General features: G+C 35.2%; 1 protein-coding gene across 2 annotated transcripts in view; it reads right to left on the bottom strand.

Moving 5' to 3' along the window:
• LPCAT2 (lysophosphatidylcholine acyltransferase 2) overlaps positions 1–18073 on the bottom strand; it is a 78509-nt gene that overhangs the window by 38947 nt on the left and 21489 nt on the right. For both annotated transcript variants that reach the window (XM_033218431.1, XM_033218432.1), the window contains exons 4-9: positions 17722–17834; positions 15713–15773; positions 14814–14872; positions 13221–13255; positions 10022–10076; positions 1463–1545 (exon numbers count right to left, since the gene is read on the bottom strand). In XM_033218431.1, coding sequence (XP_033074322.1) covers positions 1463–1545; positions 10022–10076; positions 13221–13255; positions 14814–14872; positions 15713–15773; positions 17722–17834 — 406 coding nt within the window. The remainder of the gene's footprint in view (positions 1–1462; positions 1546–10021; positions 10077–13220; positions 13256–14813; positions 14873–15712; positions 15774–17721; positions 17835–18073) is intronic.

Below are 18073 nucleotides of genomic sequence, written 5' to 3'. Positions count from 1 at the left end.
AGGCTGTCTAAACAAGTCCCTTCTCTTGTTTCTAAGCACAATTTGGGAAGCCAAAATATCTGATATAAGTTCTCTCTCTTTTTTTTTTTTTCTTTTTTGAGACGGAGTTTCACTCGTCGCCCAGGCTGGAGTACAGTGGCATGAAAGCTCACTGCAACTTCCGCCTCCCAGGTTCCAGCAATTCTCCCGCCTCAGCCTCCTGAGCAGCTGGGATTACAGGTGCATGCCACAATGCCTAGCTAGTTTTTGTATTTTTAATAGAGATGGGGTTTCACCATGTTGGCCAGGCTGGTCTCGAACTCCTGACCTTGTGATCCACCCACCTCGGCCTCCCAAAGTGCTGGGATTACAGGTGTGAGCCACCGCGCCCGGCCCAGTTCTCTCAATTTCTGATAATTATCTTGCTTTCTACCTTTTGGATATAAGCTGGCATGAAAACATAAGAAAGGAAGAGAAGAAAACAACATAAAAATTAACTTTGTAGCTGATCTAGAAACTAGATAAAACAACCATATCTATATACACTTAATAGCAAATTTTTTGCCAAACATTTATTCTATTTTGAAAATAGTTATTCTGCAGAAAAATATTAAGATACATAAATTAGAATAAAACATATAGAGACACATACACATACATATATACATGGCTGGCTATATATATGAAATCTGGCTATAAGCTAAATTCAGCTATGAAGCTAAATTCAGAGTTCTCATTGAATTTTTACTAAGAGAATAAACACTGCTGGTCTATTAGCTCCAAACTTACTACTGGGAATGACAGAGGTGGTATGTGGGAAGAGGGTGCACACCTGGAGGGCTCTGAGGCTGCCTGGGTGGTGGTATAGTATAAAACATTATTTCATTACAAGATAGGGGTTGATTTATCTAGTCAGAATAATGCCAGTTACAACTCTCTTATGTGCAGGAAAATATTAACCTTACGTTTTATAGTTTCTAAATCCTAATTTATAGCCATCCATGAAGAGGTGACTTTTTCCCTCTTCTATGCATCTTTTTACATGGCAAACTTTCTCCTTTTTGGTGCTACCGTCAGTAACAACTTAGAAACACTCAGCCTTGGGCAGCTATATGAAGGTCGAAGGAATAGAAGGTGGGCCACATCAGGAACCACTGAGATCATCACAAGGCTCATTTGACAGTGGCGGGCCAGCTTAGGAGAATCCACCCTGTGCAAGGCACTGACTGGTCTTTTCTGGTTATTGAACCCTCCCCAGTCTTTCCAGTAAAGACATATTTCCTTATTTGTGGTATGCAGCTGGGGAAAATATTTATAGATTGTTATACTGACCTCATCCCTGGGCACATTATTTTATGCATCAAAATGAGTTGGGGAACGAGGCCTTCAGGGGTTAAAAAAAAAAATCCTTAAAATGAGTTAAACAACATGTACAAATAATTTTCAAATTATTTACAAATTATAATCAGATATAGACACTTACTCTGCCATTACATTCCGGACTTTATTAGCAAAAAGGACAGGATCATTTTTTTCTTCATCATTTGGTACTTGAACTGGCATAAACTGAAAGACAAATATACCTTTCCATAACAATGTCTTAAGCCTAAGACATTAAATGCCAAGTAAATTAATTTATACATTATCAATATATTAAATCATCTACCTTTCTAGAACATAGCTTATATGAGGTAATGGGGCACTAGGCTTGGATTCAGGAGATCTGTTTCTAAGCCCTGGGTCTGCTTGTGTGTTAACTAGTATGTCATTTAACTTTGCTGAACCATCTCCTCAACTCTAAAAAGAGGGCTACGATCACTACTTCCCCGGTGACTATGAGGGTGAAACAAGCCAGTGTCTGGAATTCTGGAAGTGTAAAGCTATAGCTACTAAAATCTTTCTCCTCGAGCTGCCTTTTCAACTACTTCCATCCCTTTATGTGAAAACTTTTTTTTCTTTTCTTTTTGTCTTTCATCTTTTCTATTTATTCTAATGTCAACCATATTTTTACTATTTGGTTGAACTTTATGTTTAGTCATTTATTCTGCTTTTTAAAAAAAACTCTTAGTATTGGCTTTACAGCTTTTTGCTTACCACCATTTTTTGCTTTAGCATTTTTAATTGTATTTTTTCTCCACTTGATGTTCTGTGATGCCTCAGTTGTACTGTTCTTGTTTTTATTTATGGTTTTCTAACATTAACAAGGTTTTAGTACCATATTCAAGTTATTACATATTTTTCAGCACCTACTATATACCAGGCAAGATTAGTAGGACCCTATTGCCTGCTCTAAAGAAGATCAATATTTTAATAAGATAGAACAGCACATTAATAACCCCATATGCTAAGTGTCATTACCTCTATTGCCCCCAATTATAGATGGGGCTCAATAGCTTAATTAACTTACCTAAAGGCATACAAGTCACATGGCCAGAATTCAGCCCAAGATTTGTCAGATTCAAAAAAATCTTATTTTCTCCACTAAGCATACTTCCTGGAGTATGAGAGCAAGAGGTAGGAAAGGATTAATTTTGTCAGGGGCCAAGGAAATGCAGCCAAAGAGGAAGGTGATGCCTCGGCAGAGAGTGCACATAAGAAAGCTAATTCTGTTAAGGGTGCTCTACAGAAGAACTAATACCTGATAGTGGCTTTTTAAGGGTAAGTGAGATTTTTGCCAATAGTTATTGTTTATTGAATTATAACTAGAAACCAGGCATCATGCTAGGTGTTTTACATACATTATTTTATTTCATTAATTTTTCCCCAAAATAGGTGCTCAGGTGCTGCGCTACACCCTAAAAACATGATAACAAAGTCCCTGCCCTCAAGAAGCTCTCCATTCAGTAGGGTAGAAATTTATGAAACAATGAGCTAAATCCACCAATAAGAGTTACCATCCATTAAACATCTACTGTGTGCCGGGTATTTTATATTAGGGGCTTTACATGATTAACACTCTAAACAATTCCTTGAGGTAAATCCCACCACTTTCATTTGATAAATAAAGAATGTAACTAGAAGTAGTTGAAAATACCATTTTTTTTCAAATGGACCTGTTTTCAAGTCTTGTCAATCATATTAAGAAACCTGTGAGCATTGGTATCTCAGAGGTGACATTTAAGCAAGGGAATGACATGATCAGGTCCAAGTTTTTGAGTGGTAACTTCAGCAGTAAGAAGTGGATGCATCAAAGAAGAGACTAAGAGTGGGGAGAATGTCTGGAAGCAGCTGCAATCGTGGGAGAGACAATAAGACCTTGAGTAGAGGGAGTGAGGATGTGGAGGATGACATGGATGCAAGTGGCATTTTTAAGAGAAAATGTATGGAATTATAGAATAATGTGCTATAGGACATTTTTATTTTTACTTTTCACATTTATCTGATTATTTCCTCTCTAAAGGGGCAGCTGCAAGTTGCAGAAAAAGTTATTGGACTGGGTTGCTGCTTGAGATCTGCCGTGTGATCCTGGAAAAGTCATTTAGCCTTTAGGAGCCTCAGTGCCTTCTCCTGTCAAATGAAAACATTTAACTAAATGATCTCTGAAGTCCTTCCCATTGGAATTCTGCGCGTGGCTCTCTATTTTGCATAGTTGTTTTTTAAGATGGAAAAATAAACTAAGCCACCAGAGGTCCCCACATCCTTATATATTTAGAATAACTATCTTTGCAAAGAAATATTTCTAAAAATTCCCTGCATCCTGATCTAGTAAAATTTCTTGAACTTTCTTAGTATAAAATCCAAGAAAAGGCCGGGCGCGGTGGCTCAAGCCTGTAATCCCAGCACTTTGGGAGGCCGAGACGGGCGGATCACGAGGTCAGGAGATCGAGACCATCCTGGCTAACACGGTGAAACCCCGTCTCTACTAAAACTAAATATAAAAAAACTAGCCGGGCGAGGTGGCGGGCGCCTGTAGTCCCAGCTACTCAGGAGGCTGAGGCAGGAGAATGGCGTGAACCCGGGAGGCGGAGCTTGCAGTGAGCTGAGATCCGGCCACTGCGCTCCAGCCTGGGCGACAGAGCGATACTCCGTCTCAAAAAAAAAAAAAAAAAAAAAAAAAAAAATCCAAGAAGAAAGCAGTAAGTTGAAATTAATGTTCATAAAATCTCTAACAAAACAGTGTAAGAAATTAAAGTTTTTAATTGCCATATAATTCTTCATCTTTTAGAAAAGCCAAACAGCCATTTGTAATACACTTGATTTGTAGGTCATAAAAGCACATACTGAAAACCTTGAAAAATAAATTGCTGCTACACTGTTAACCAAACATAATACAATGAAATACAGGTTTGGTTTCTATTAGTGCAGGTAGTATTTTTCATAAAATGATTTTTAATAACTCTCATATTGGCATGGCATCTTATTCTTGAGGAATAAAGATCCACTGAGAGTACAAAATAATTAAAATCCTAAATTTGACACCCATGGGCCTTGGAGGCCCTATTCCTCCTAAGAAGCAATTCAATTGAAATTCTAATTAAAAGTCACCTCTCCTAGGATAGGACCTTGCCCTCTGTATCACATTTCCTTTTTGTACAGTCATTCAAGACTCACAGTATGAATGTATCATTTATTTGGAAAGGAAAATCAATCAAAGAAAGGGGAACATGATTGCCACTATCTTTTATGGTTCCCAACACACACCTATATACCCTAATGACTTCAAGCCCCGAAGTTTTCCTTTCTAACTTCATCTTTTCTCAATATCCTCAGTACTCACATTGACGACTCACGTGACATCGTGGCCACAGATATTCTTCTAGACTCTACCTCAGCCATGGAAACAAACTTATGACTCTAATTTCTGATAAGTTCTTCAATCAGTTTCCCCTCATTATCCATTAGTGTTTATTTCTCCCCTAATCTGGTCTTGCATAGACCATGACAACCTAATGGTCACATCTGGATCTAATCATCTCTCTTTAATCATTCCACTCCCTCTGGCAACATCTCCCTGCCTATCTACACTGGACTTGGGAGTCGGATACTTCTGTATGACCTGTTACTTAGAATCTTTCACTTCTGCCATGCCCACAGTGCCAATCACACATCCTCAGCCACCTCTCCTGATCTTACCTTCATATTCCTGTTAGGGACCACTGAGAGATGCTAAAAATGTTAAATATGTTCCATGCTTTTCAAGTTGCAATTCCACTTTTACCTCACTCTCCCTGGACAAATGGTATTTCACTTTCAACTTTATAAAGAAGACAGCTTATGTGAACTTACTCCCTTCTTTTGCACCTGAAACTGGCTTCATATCTCCACTCCCCTCTCCTTTCAAATACAGTATTCTCTGTACCTTCACCATACTTAACTTTGCACCATCCTGTCCCAGCTGAGGAGCAGACTAAGTGACATGTTTCTCAGATTAACATCTCTTGTTTGTGCTTTTGGTCCCAGAGTCTCCCACTTCCTCTTGGTCCTTAAATTGCATACAAGCAAGATACAAAATTCTTCAGCCTACTATTTAAGACATCCATCAACCAAAGCCAGTCACTTACATAAATGCTCCATATCACTAAAGCTAGTTTATTCATTTTTTCTTGACCACATCAAGCACATTCCTTTCTACTAAAAAAAAAAATGATGAGGAAGATTGAGGAATTATGACACTATAATCAATCTTTTATTTTTCCTTGCAACAGAAAAAAATTTTAAAAGGACAATCTTAACAAATGTGCAGTTCTAGTTCTTTCTATAATTCTTCTTTTAAATCTTCGAAGAGAAAAAAATGCAAAATAAGGAAGATATTTATAAACAATGCTTGCTGCTTCCTTCCCAAAAGAACAGAAACATCCAGATGAGACAGAAAGTAAAAGTTAGTGCTTACTGAACACTTACTATGTGCCAGCACATAAGTAACCTCAATACTCCTCAAAACTCTATAAATTAGGTGTCATTATCCCCATTTTTGTCAGTGAGAACACAGGCTTAGAAAGGTTTCATTTTCTCAAGCACATACAGGTAGGTAGTAACAGGATTAGAACAAAAACTCTAGTTAATACCCTTTCTATTTCTCTATTAGTATTCACACATTCCAGAATTTTACCAAGTTCTAGAAGATATTAGCTTTGTTAGAACAAGTATATACATAGGGTGTGTGTGTGTGTGTGTGTAGTTGTGTGACTGAAGTTTTCTAAGAGGCTCATTTTAGATTAAAAACTAGAAATAATTGTAGTGCATTTGGATACTTAAATAAACTATATAAATGTCTTTGAATCCTCCCTAAGTAATTAACTCTCTACAGATCTTAAAAGTGATATATACATGTAGCTGTTGATCATAATACTCATCATTAATTGCAATCTTTCCCTAAATCAGAAATTCTTTTTAAATAAAAAAAACCTTTCTATTATTTTAAGGAAATGAATTGCCCACCACAGAGCATTTTAGGCCTAAAACTAGCTACTATAAGCTCACTATAAGCTTTGCAAATGAATTTTCCTAACGAAAATACAGTAGTCTCCCTTATCTGGGATTTTACTTTCTGTGGTTTCAGTTACCAACAGTCAACCATGGTCCAAACACATTACATGAAAAATTCTGGAAATAAACAATTCATAAGTTTAAATTGCATGCCATTCTGGGTAGGGTGATGAAATTTCATGCCATCCTGCTCTACCCTTTCTTCATCACAAGGAGAAGAGGGATGAGTATAGTACGAGATTTTGACAGAGAGAGAGAGAGAGAGAAAGACCACGTTCACATTCAACTCTTATCTATATTGTTACAACTGTTCTATTTAATTATTAGTTATCACTGTTAATCTCTTATTGTGCCTATTTTATAAATTACATTTTATGAGAGGTATGTATGTTTAGGAAAAAAGTGAGTATATATAGGGTTTGGTACTTTCTGCAGTTTCAGGCATTCACGGGGGGTCTTGGAACATATCCCTTACAGATAAGGGGGGACTTATTATATGTTTAATATGCCCACTACAGACAATTTTTATGTATCTATAATATACACTAGATGGCTTCTAAAGTCAACACGCTTTGAATACAAACTTGAGATACAGCCTATGAAGGAAACTGACTGCACAGTCAGTGTAAATGCCTTGTTTCCATTCATAAACTAGCAGAGGCCCACTTGGTGCTTTATAGTGTGACTTAGCATGTATTCTCTCTCATGAGATAAACTAGCAGACTCTTAATTCATGTCACATTTTGCAATGTTTCCTACTAGCTATTTTATTCCCTATGCCCTAAGCCATATCCTTATAAACGTATACTTGTGAAGTAGCTGGTTAATAAAAGTATGACTAAAAGATACTTTAAGAACACCCATTATGCCACATTACAATTCAAAGAATAGCTTTTAGTAGAACCATACTGTAGACAGACGTCTTCATCATTGTTCAAGGATGCCAGCAGAACAGTTACACAGGACATGAGGTTTAGAACTAACTATATTTTTAAGATCCAAGAGTCGAGAATATAATAACCTTTTCAAAAACGCTGTATGTCTCTATGTTGGGAAGCAGAGAGGGCTGGGAAGAGGTGTTAAGAAAATATTCCTAAATATTAGATTCATTACATCTTAGATATCTAATGATTTTGGTAATTAAAGAGTTCGGTAGTCATCATTACTGAGGGGAGATGTGTGAAACTAAAGGATATGGCAGTCAACATAATGGGGTGTCATGTGACTCACAAAAGCAAGAGTGTCTAAAAGGGCACTTTAATAATTCATTCAAAGTTCATTTGAAAAACCATAAAATTAATACCATATTCTTGAATAATACATCTTACATTAGGTTTACCTAATATTCAAGAAGTTCCAAAACCATGTTTAAAATAAGAGAGTAGCAAGGATTTCCATCAATTTTAAAGAAAAAGAAAAAGGAAAAAGGGGGTTACTTGAGAATAACCAAAACAATTGAAACTGGAGCAACTAAATGTACTGAGACCACAAACCAATCTCAAGCGGGGCCTCGTCAGACATAGTGGAAAAGCTGGAACCTCAGAGATGGCCCAGCTCTTACAGAGCTTCAAGCCAGGGCGTGGTATACTTAGTGCCTGAAGGGCTGCTGGGATACATTTCGGTTAAATCCAACAGTGAGTATTAAAATATTAAAATATCATAAAGTATTCAGGAGTCACCTGGGTGAAAGGTGGAGTCATAAATTTAAAGTAAAAGTAATTAAAATAAGAATATCTGTACTAAATTTGAAGTCCACAAATTCCCATCCTCTTGCTCTGCACCGCAATTCTAATTCATCAAATCTCTGTGGATGCGGCTATTTTCAAGCAGCTGAAAGTCATTTTATTTGTGAAGTTATGAAACAAATAATACATTGTTTTCTTTGCCAGAAAAATATGATCCAAACAGGTCTCAGAACTGGCTGGAGAACGCAAATATTGTAATTATTATTTTTTTTTTTTGAAAAGAAAGAAAGAAAAAAGAAAGCCATGACACAGAAAGGAAATGTGGTAATAATGGTCATGACAAAAAAACAAAAAGAGGACTCTGAATACCTCTGTTGTAATGCAGTTTCACCACTGACACGCTATGGCAAAAAAAGACAGCTTTGTGTACATTTCTATATGTGTTGCTAGATCTTGTTTTAGCTACAGAGGGGTACATTGAGAGGAAGAGACAATATCTTGCAGAGAAGATAGCACGGCTTTTTTAAAGTATGAGTTTTCTTGTTTTTTTTTTAGAAAAGTAAAACAAGCCTAGACTACCTGAGCAGCTACTGAAAAAGCAAGAGCAGTGCTCAAGAGTATTTAGGAATATTATGATATAAGGCTTCCTGAAGCGTATTCTATAGAACACTGGTTCCCGGAAATATCCAGAGAAAAAGGTTCTGTAAGTCAGACATTTCAAAGGCACTGAGTAGTCTTGAGAAAAAAAAAAATTCATTTTCTTTACCTTGATACTTCCTAAACTTATTAGTTTTTGTTCCCCAGCAACCTCTAAGAAAAACGCAAGAACAAGTGTGGGTTTTGTTTTCTTGTTTTCTGTTTTTTTTTTTTTTTTTTTTTTGGCCACAGTGAGAGATACTGAGCTGGTTTTAAAAGTGGGGAGGTGTGAAATATAATTAATAAACAGATATTTTCAAGACAGGCAGAAAACATGCAAATCTCAAGAAAATTTCACTAAACTCATTCTGAAATGTAATTTGCCCTCCTAAATCATTTGGTATAGCTGACAATCTCTAAATGGCCAAATCACTAAGCTATCCAACAGAGCAAAATAGTATTCTTGTGAATTAAATTCCACAGTCCTGTCACTTAGGCACTAGACCCCACTCAGAACTCTGCATGACACAGGCAAACTTAAGGTTTTCATTACACAATCCATGGATGCAATTAGAAAATCCAGGAGACCCATGATCAAATCGTCTCTCTTCAGAGACTACCTGAGGGTATTGCTAAAACCCACTGGATTCTGAATTCAGGGGTCCATTCTACATCATATCTAGAAACTAAGAACAGCTCTGGAACCAACCTTTAGAGCCTTAAAAACCTGGTCGAAATTTTCAGAATGTTATAATAACTCCTCTCTCACTACCTGCCACTGTAACTCAAACCAAAGACTGTCCTGTGAATGATAATATGTGCTGCCTCCCAGACAGAATTTCCTTGGGCTTTTCATGTGCAGGGTGATTTCACAGTGAAGTCTTCTGACGTCTATGTCTCTCCCCTAGACCCCAAGTAGCATCTCTTAGCTTTCATAAAATATTTTCTTTAAAGAGGTATGGGGCTCTATCAGCTACGCACAGCTCCTTTTGTCAGGATGTGAAAATACATCATTCAATTTGGCAGGTGTCAGCATTACAGGAGTAAAAAGATGAGAGCAAGGTGATGCCCCTCTGGCCAGCCAGGGTGGTTACATGTTTCAGAATCTAGAGGTGTTTTCTAACATGATTTCAAGGGCTAAATCTGACAGCCTAGGTTTATATACACAATTTGTAAAACACCAGGGTTTATGTTATGGGTGATGGACCTTTATGTCTGGTCTCTCTAGACTAGAAGTTCAAAATTAAAGGCAAAGCCAAATCTCAAGTTCCAAGGCTACATTTTGAATGACTTACCTCAACTTCTACCTTTGTGAAGAGCTGGCAGAAAGTAAGCATACAAAGCTGAAAACTGAAAAGAAAAAAGAAAAGGCTATTTTTATACAGTAATGCAAGTATCATCTTACATTATTCAACAACCATTTCTTTATACACAAATACCCCCACATCACACTTCATATATATTTTGCATTTATAAATGCTACACTGCAGGTATAACACTTTTTGGGCCTAGACAACTAATGTTTTTTTTGTTTTTTTTGTTTTTTTTTTTTTTTGAGACAGGGTCTTACTCTGTCACCCAGTCTGGAGTACAGTGGCATAATCACAGTTCACTGCAGCCTCAACCTCCTGGGCTCAGGTGAGCCTCCCACTTCAGCCTCCCAAGTAGCTGAGACTACAGGTGTGAACCACTGTGCCCAGCTTAGACAAGTATTCTTCACAATTGTTATTCAAAAGTTAAATCACCAAATGAATACCAAATATGTATCTGAGTCAGACCCTCAGCTCAACAGACTAAACCACAAATTTGAAGTTTCCTTTACAACACAGACTCAAAGGCCCAAGTCCCTAGAGAATATACTCAAGGCCACATTTTAAGGTACGTAAATGTGTTTATAAGAAAACTCCTAGGTAGATCATTACATTTCGGAACTCTTTTTTGACATTAAATCAATGGGCCTTTCTGTAAAAGCGGAAGCTTTATCAAAATTGTCCCAGTTATTAATAAATATTCTAGCTATGAGGAAATCTGGAAAGTTTCAAATTTCATTGTAAAGGCAGGCAAAGGCTGTCTTTAAAGTGGCTAAGCAACCCTCTCAAAGATAATGTTTGAAATAGCTGTTCCTACTTATAGCTTTCCAGTACATATTTAGACCCTCTGGATGAGATTTCTACTGGATTTTTAGTTTAGTCTCATTAGACAATTGACCCAGAAACTAGGCAGAATGGATTAAACTACACATTTAAGAAAAGAACCAACCAATCTCTTTTCACTGTTAGGAAATTAAAATATAATTTATCTGTAAAAATTACCTGAGGGGACTTATTTAAGGAATTTAGGAGCTTAAGAATTTAGTTAAAAGAAAGAATTTAGAAAGTAGATATATCACTTTCATAATTAATTATAAATTGTTAATGTGTCAGTTCACAAGTCTTCCATTTGAAAGAAAAACATCTTTTACTATCTATGAACTCTAAAGTCAACCCATACTATCTTGCATAAACTGTTTTTAATTATTTAAATGGAGCTGTGGAATTCAATTACTTTAATAGATGCACATTCTATTCTGAAAATTCTGAATACTGTACAAAATATGAAACCACACATAAAATCTAACCTGTCTTGTCCACCCTACAGACAGACCAAATACTTCTTCGACTGATACAAAACTTCTCTAAGTTTATTCCAAGTCTCCTTTCCCTTGGGATATTTGTTTTGGTATAAAATCTGTTTCTTAGAATCCGTATCTGGAGTAGCACTTTGAGCAAGGGCAATTGAGAAAACAGATTTAGAAGTAACAGACACAGTGCTAACAATATTAAGTAGATGAGAAGACAAAAGTGGATGTGAGATTTGCAATAGATAGGTGCAATGTGACATTTGAACAACACAAAACTGTGCCTTTTAAATATTTTGTATTTGTTTAAAAGTCCTGAAAAATTTTTGACTTTTGAAATATTTTTTCTCCCTTTCATTCCTGAATTATTTCTCCTAATTTCCTTTTCCTCTTCTCACATACTTCTCAGTTGAGAAGGCTAGATTAACTAAACCCGTCTATTATATTTTCTATTCTCAGTTACTCTTCTAGAAAAGCTTTCTCCTATTTGATCACCACATTAATCTGGACTGCTGGGCAATCAAAAAAAGTCTTGTTGGCCACATCACTATCTCTGTAAGGAACTTAACCTGTAAAAGCCCAAAGGATGGCACACCTCAGGAAGTGGAAGTATGCTACGCATCCATTGTTAAGGCACTTCGTTTTCCCAAATACTTTCATACTACCTGTTTCTCCCAATTATCCCATGTCTAAAAGCAATCAGGAATTCAAAATAAGTAATGGCATGAAACATGTATTTTAGTTAAATGAATAAATTGATTTCTTGGTAAGTGAAAGATAATATGCTGTTTATATATCCTTTACAATTTATGTTCTTTATTTTTGGTGTTATTTGCTTATCTTCAATTATCAAGGACTGAAGCATAACAAGAATATAAATGTTTCATATGTGTTAATATTTATTCTATTGTCCCATCAGTTACATATTCTGATTTAAATTTATTATTTCAAAGCAATGTATATATACACAAAACGGAGAAATTATGCAGTTTTGATTTCAGAAGTCGGCTGGATTATGTTGAAGGTATCTAAAAAAAGCCTACAATGTGCTTAAGGCAACTGATGATTTCCTTAAATATTTCCAAGTGATTGTCACCTATCCATCAACAATGTTATCTGAGCTTTGTGCTTAACAATATGAAAACTGGGTAAGACCCTAAAGGAAGTCTTCAAATCCAGGTATTTCATATGGCTCTCACCAAAATTTAAACAGGCTCAGACTTATTCAGAGGGCACTAAACAAACGATCTTGAGAGAAACCAAGTTTCTACATGTTCTGTTCTTTTTAAAGGCCTACTTCACATCAGCTTGCTTAATAATGAAACTGTATTCCTCTTCTCTCTTCAGTAAAGTGCTTATAGAAACTGCTGATTCCAATGCTTTTCAAATCCAAGAACAGAACTGAAATCTTGGTTAGCTATTTTTTCAACTCATATCAGACACATCATAGCTATTTCAGGCCATATGACTAAATTTTTCTGACTGGCTTAAACCAACATAGTAAGTAAGGATAGAGACACTGGATACTACCAAATCTGCAATGGAAATAAAACTGCAAAATTAAAGCTAACTATGATGCAAACTAGGTCACTTACAAACTAGCAGACAAACACTTGAGACCCATTTGAATGAGACAGATGACTAGAATTTTGCATACAGGGGACTTCAGGGGTTAGTGGTCAAGACAGTGCAAGACAGTGATGCTCTCTACAGAGACTTATCAGTTATAAGACTTAGGGCTCTGATCAGAAATCTTTATGTTTTAAAATATAATAAAAATTTAAAATAACACTTTTTTAAAGAATGCATAAATGATCTTTCTTTTTCTTCACTAAAATAAAATGTATATAAACTAACAATGGACATAAGTGACTTACAATGTATATCCTTGCCATGTCCAGGTCACAGTATCCTATAATAACAAAATTATTTTAGCTGTTAGTCTGGAGGAAAAACACTAAATAAAATAAAGATCTTATTTTAATATGGGGATTCATTTATTTTTTTCTGAAACTAAAAGCAACATGTTGAGAAGTAAAATAAATACATTATTATTAAAGAACAGTGAACTGACCTATGAATTCTTGGATTACATATCTGCATAGCAAAGATCTTCCTAATGTCAACAACTTTTGATGAAATGACTTGCTCTAATTTTTTAAAAACTATTTTACATGCTTAGCCACTTTTCTCCTAATATGAATATATCTGGATAATTAATTTGCTTACAAAAAAATCAGAATATATCAGTTTTCAAAAAAAGTTTATTTGGGGGAAATAAAATAATATGAACACACAATAAATCAAACCTATAGGCAGAAGTACAATGAATAAAATTTTTATAGATGTTAATTCTTTTTTTAACCATAGATGTCCAAGGTTGAAAAACCAGCCTCTAAATACAAAACTGATTTGATCAATAACCCTTAAGCTTACATAGTAGAGATAACTAATAATTATATCCTGGCTTTTAATATAAATTCTCTCATAAAAAAAGTTCCTCTCAGAACCAAAACATCCCCTCAAAAATCTTTCTTTAGGAAAATGGTGGTACAATCAATATCTAGAGGACAACAGTGTACCCAATTGGAACAGAAGAGACTACTTCCTGAATCAACTCTGGACTTTATATAAGATGTTAAGTTAGGCCAGGCATGGTGGCTCATGCCTGTAATCCCAGCACTTTGGGAAGCCAAGACAGGTGGATCACTTGAGGTCAGGAGTTCAAGACCAGCCTGGCCAACATGGTGAAACCCTGTCTCTATTAAAAATTCAAAAATTAGCTGGGCATGGTGGCACATGCCTGTAATCCCCACTACTTGGGAGGCTGAGAAAGGAGAGAGAATCACTTGAACCCAGGAAGTGGAGGTTGTAGTGAGCCAAGATCGCACCATTGTACTCCAGCCTGGATGACAGAGCAAGACTGTCTCAAAAAAACAAAAAAACCCAAAAAGCAAACAAAAAAAGATGTTAAGTTTTCTCAGGTATTTTCTTATTTAATTAAGCTACTTATTACCAAGGCTCACACAATTAGTAAGTACTGAGGCAATAATGAAAGACCAAGCCTCTTCCATATTTATCCTGCTATTTCAATACTTCACTAGCAATGAACACTGAATCAAGAAAAATTTCCTTCTAGAGTTAATGAAAATCACAGATTTGTAACTATTCATTCTAATGAGACCCTAATCTGGGAATTAATCACATCAACATGGTGACAACAGAGTAGAGGCTAAGAAAATATCTTCCTGAAGTTCAGTAATAGCAAAATAATATTTAATATTAGTATCAATGGATATGTGGCTATCTTGCAAAATTTTAAAAACTAGATGTGGCGAGCAGAATGAGCTCTCCCATTTGCTTCCACCATTTATCTGTTCACAGCCTTATTTATATATTAAAAGGGGTTCCAGAGAATCTGTGCTACTTGGAATACTGAAATTCTTCCTGTGGTGAAATACTATGCTTACCAGCTTGTTTGGGTATCTGAGGAGGACTGGCTGCACTGGAACTCCTGGAATGAAGGCTCCTGCAACCATGTTGAAATTTTATAATGTGTTTTTATGTGAATAAAACTTTTATGATAAAGACAAAATTAATAAATAGTATAAATAGACTGAATATTTTAAGACTATGTATAACAGAAATCATTTGCTAAATGTTGATAAATCCCTAGTACTTACCAAAATGAGGGATTTTTTTAAATTAAGAACTACTGAAACAAAATATTAAAGCTGTGCCTATGCCACTTAAAATATTTGTTTATGTATTGATTTATTTCTCCACTTTTTTTCATTTTCCAAGTGTTAATATTCAACAGAATTTTTTAAGTAATGATAAAATCAAGACAAAGAAAAAATAAGAAAGTCTACATTAAACCAAATGCTTGAAGCAAGAACTACCATACTTGCTAGAAGTGAGTCATAACTTTGCTGCTGAGCATTCTAGCAGCTAATACAAAAACATTTTCAAGTATTACAAATTACAATGAAAGCTGCATTCACTGACTTCTAATGTTAAAAAAGAAATGAACCTCAGAAAGCAACTAAAGACATTATAATGATAATGAGATAGGTTTTCTACTTGATGGCATAGAACCTCACGTGTCTGTGAAGGTTCCCAAACATACACACAGCCACACATCCTAAGCATACATGCATGGAGTGGACACTCCAAGGGGAGAGGAATTATGTCACCAAAAGAGAAAGCAAAGCAGTAAGTTCTGTGGATTCACAGTATTAAAAAGTTGCAATCAGAAAAGAAAAAAATGTTCAGAGCAAGCTAAAGAGTTATTTTGTGTATTTCTATAAAATCATTTGCGAAATATTCCATATTACTTTGTTAGAATACATAATTTAATTTTTCTCACCTGGTTTAAAAGTAATCAAACAGGAACGATTAGTACAAGTACCTTCTGGGAAAACTAGTATCTTGGGAAAAAAGGAATAGATTTAATATTTCAATCTAATTAATAAACTACCTCTTTACTTGCTTTCTTATGACTTCACAAACAGCTGCCAATGCTTAAAAAACAAAAATGAAATAAAAGGCTAACACTTGATTCTAATGAAAGCTACCATCAGATTATTCAATTTTCTTGTAAAGAAAGTGTTGTCTATTAATTTAATTAAAAAATGGATTTAAGTTTTAACAAATGTCTCTTAATGATAAAACTAATGATCTGAATAAACTTAAAAGATGTAGAGCATAATTCATGGTCAAAGTGTGCATTAGGCTACATTAAATTCTTTCTTCTGGTATATATGCTTAACCAAATAATTTCCAACTTTGTTTCAGTTTTCCCATTAATATTTACTCCCACAACATATAGTTCGGGCATGTCTTGAGGACAAAGGAAAAAAGATATGTGTACAATGTGCTTTATGTTTACTTGAATTAGTTGACATGTGGAATACAACTTAATATCTTTTTTTCTTTTTGAGGCAGTGTTTTTAGCTTTTAACATACTTCTTCATGTTTTCAAAGTAAAAGATATGCAGTATGTCAGCTTCCCCATTAACTAAGTAAAATAGCAACTTCATTTTCTGATGCTTTTAAAATTTAGCCATGAATAAATTGCTAAGTGAATAAAATAAAATAAAGTAAAATCCTGCACTCACAGCAGCTAGCAAAGTGTTTTTATGATAATTAGATAGGGAAAACATTATTGGGCTACACTGCCAGAATAACAGGTTATTCATAAAATAAAAATTATGAATAGATATAATCCATTTTCCAATTTAAAAGTGGGTTTCCTATAACAATGGGATACAATATCAAATACATTTTATTCAGTGAAAATTCAACAACTAAACTACTAACAATTAATGGATATACAGTGAATTGTAAAATCTCAGAGCTGGAAAGGGCCATTAAAAGTCACCTAGCATCTCTAATGCTTTAATTCTTTCTATAATAGTGGTAGTTCAGCCAATGCCTGAAAATTCTAGAAAATGATTCCACATCAGACCATTCCACTTCTGGACAGAAAGTTCTTCCTCAAGATGAGCAAAATGAGCTGAAATTTATCTATTTATTATCTCCCACCTACCAGTGCTAGATATATTCTTTGGATCCACAGAGAAAAATCAAACCCTACTCCCAATGCCACCTATTCTCAATCCTCTTTCTAATCATTCCTTCCATGCCTTGGTTTCTAAAACAACCTGTTTGGTCACATACTTTCTCTTCGACTTTAACATCTTCATGTCATCATGTGTGGCCAGATAACTGTAGGACTATTAGTCTGCTAGAGATGAGTTGTTTTCAACTGGGCAAAGATAAAGGGGTTCCTATTAGAATCACCCTTGGCTTATTCTGCAGTAAATGTTACCCCCCAACCCCTGCATTCAAGGGACGGGGTGGTGAGATGGTTTGAAAAACAGTTCTACAGGTGATTTTGATATGCCCCTTGAACTGAAAAGCACTATCTAAATATACTTCAGGTGAGATTAAAGATCTTAATCACTTACCCACCACAATATTGAGTATAACTGAGCTTATATAATTAAGCTTCTAAAACATGAAATAGGAGATACTTTAGTATAATGGTAATAGATACTAAGGTATTTCCTATCTCATCTTTAAAGTGGTAATTAAATTTAGAGTTAGAGAATCAAATTTTTATAACGCAAAGAGAAAATTGCTTCAAAGAGTTTGGAGAATAAAAAAGAATGATACATTTAATTCCATGGAGAATCTCATGGGGAAAAGGACTTCTTAATACTTGCTACTGTATTTATTCTGCACTTATTATGCTAAAGATACCTAGTATAGGTGTCCACAGATAGCAGTATCTGTGGATCCAAATGAATAAGTCTACATACATTCAATTAACAAACTCCCAATATGTTTAAATTAACATCTACCATGTTTTACCTGGGGCCATTCTCCTCCTGATGTTGTTCGCTTTATTATTTCATTTATTGTGTTTTTTCGGGAATCCGGATCTACACGGGACACCAAAACTGGTTGCACAGCCCGTAACATTCCTTTAAAACAAATGAAAAGTCACAGGCAAGCCATTTTTTGGCTAAAGCAACCACAGCAATAATACTGGATATATAACACATTGTATGGAAAATTTAAATGAGTAAATCAAAGAGAACCATTAAAAAACAATTTATTAAAACTTAGCTTCTAATTTTGAAAGGAGAAGTGGATATTTACAACTAAAATCATTTTATTAATTTAACAGAAGCAAGCAGCAAAAATACAAAAGAAAGCAAAT

Source organism: Trachypithecus francoisi, unplaced genomic scaffold (assembly GCF_009764315.1).
Source record: "Trachypithecus francoisi isolate TF-2019V2 unplaced genomic scaffold, Tfra_2.0 Lachesis_group10, whole genome shotgun sequence".
Classification (NCBI taxonomy): Eukaryota; Metazoa; Chordata; class Mammalia; order Primates; family Cercopithecidae; genus Trachypithecus; species Trachypithecus francoisi.
This window is presented reverse-complemented; position numbering and strand designations above follow the sequence as displayed.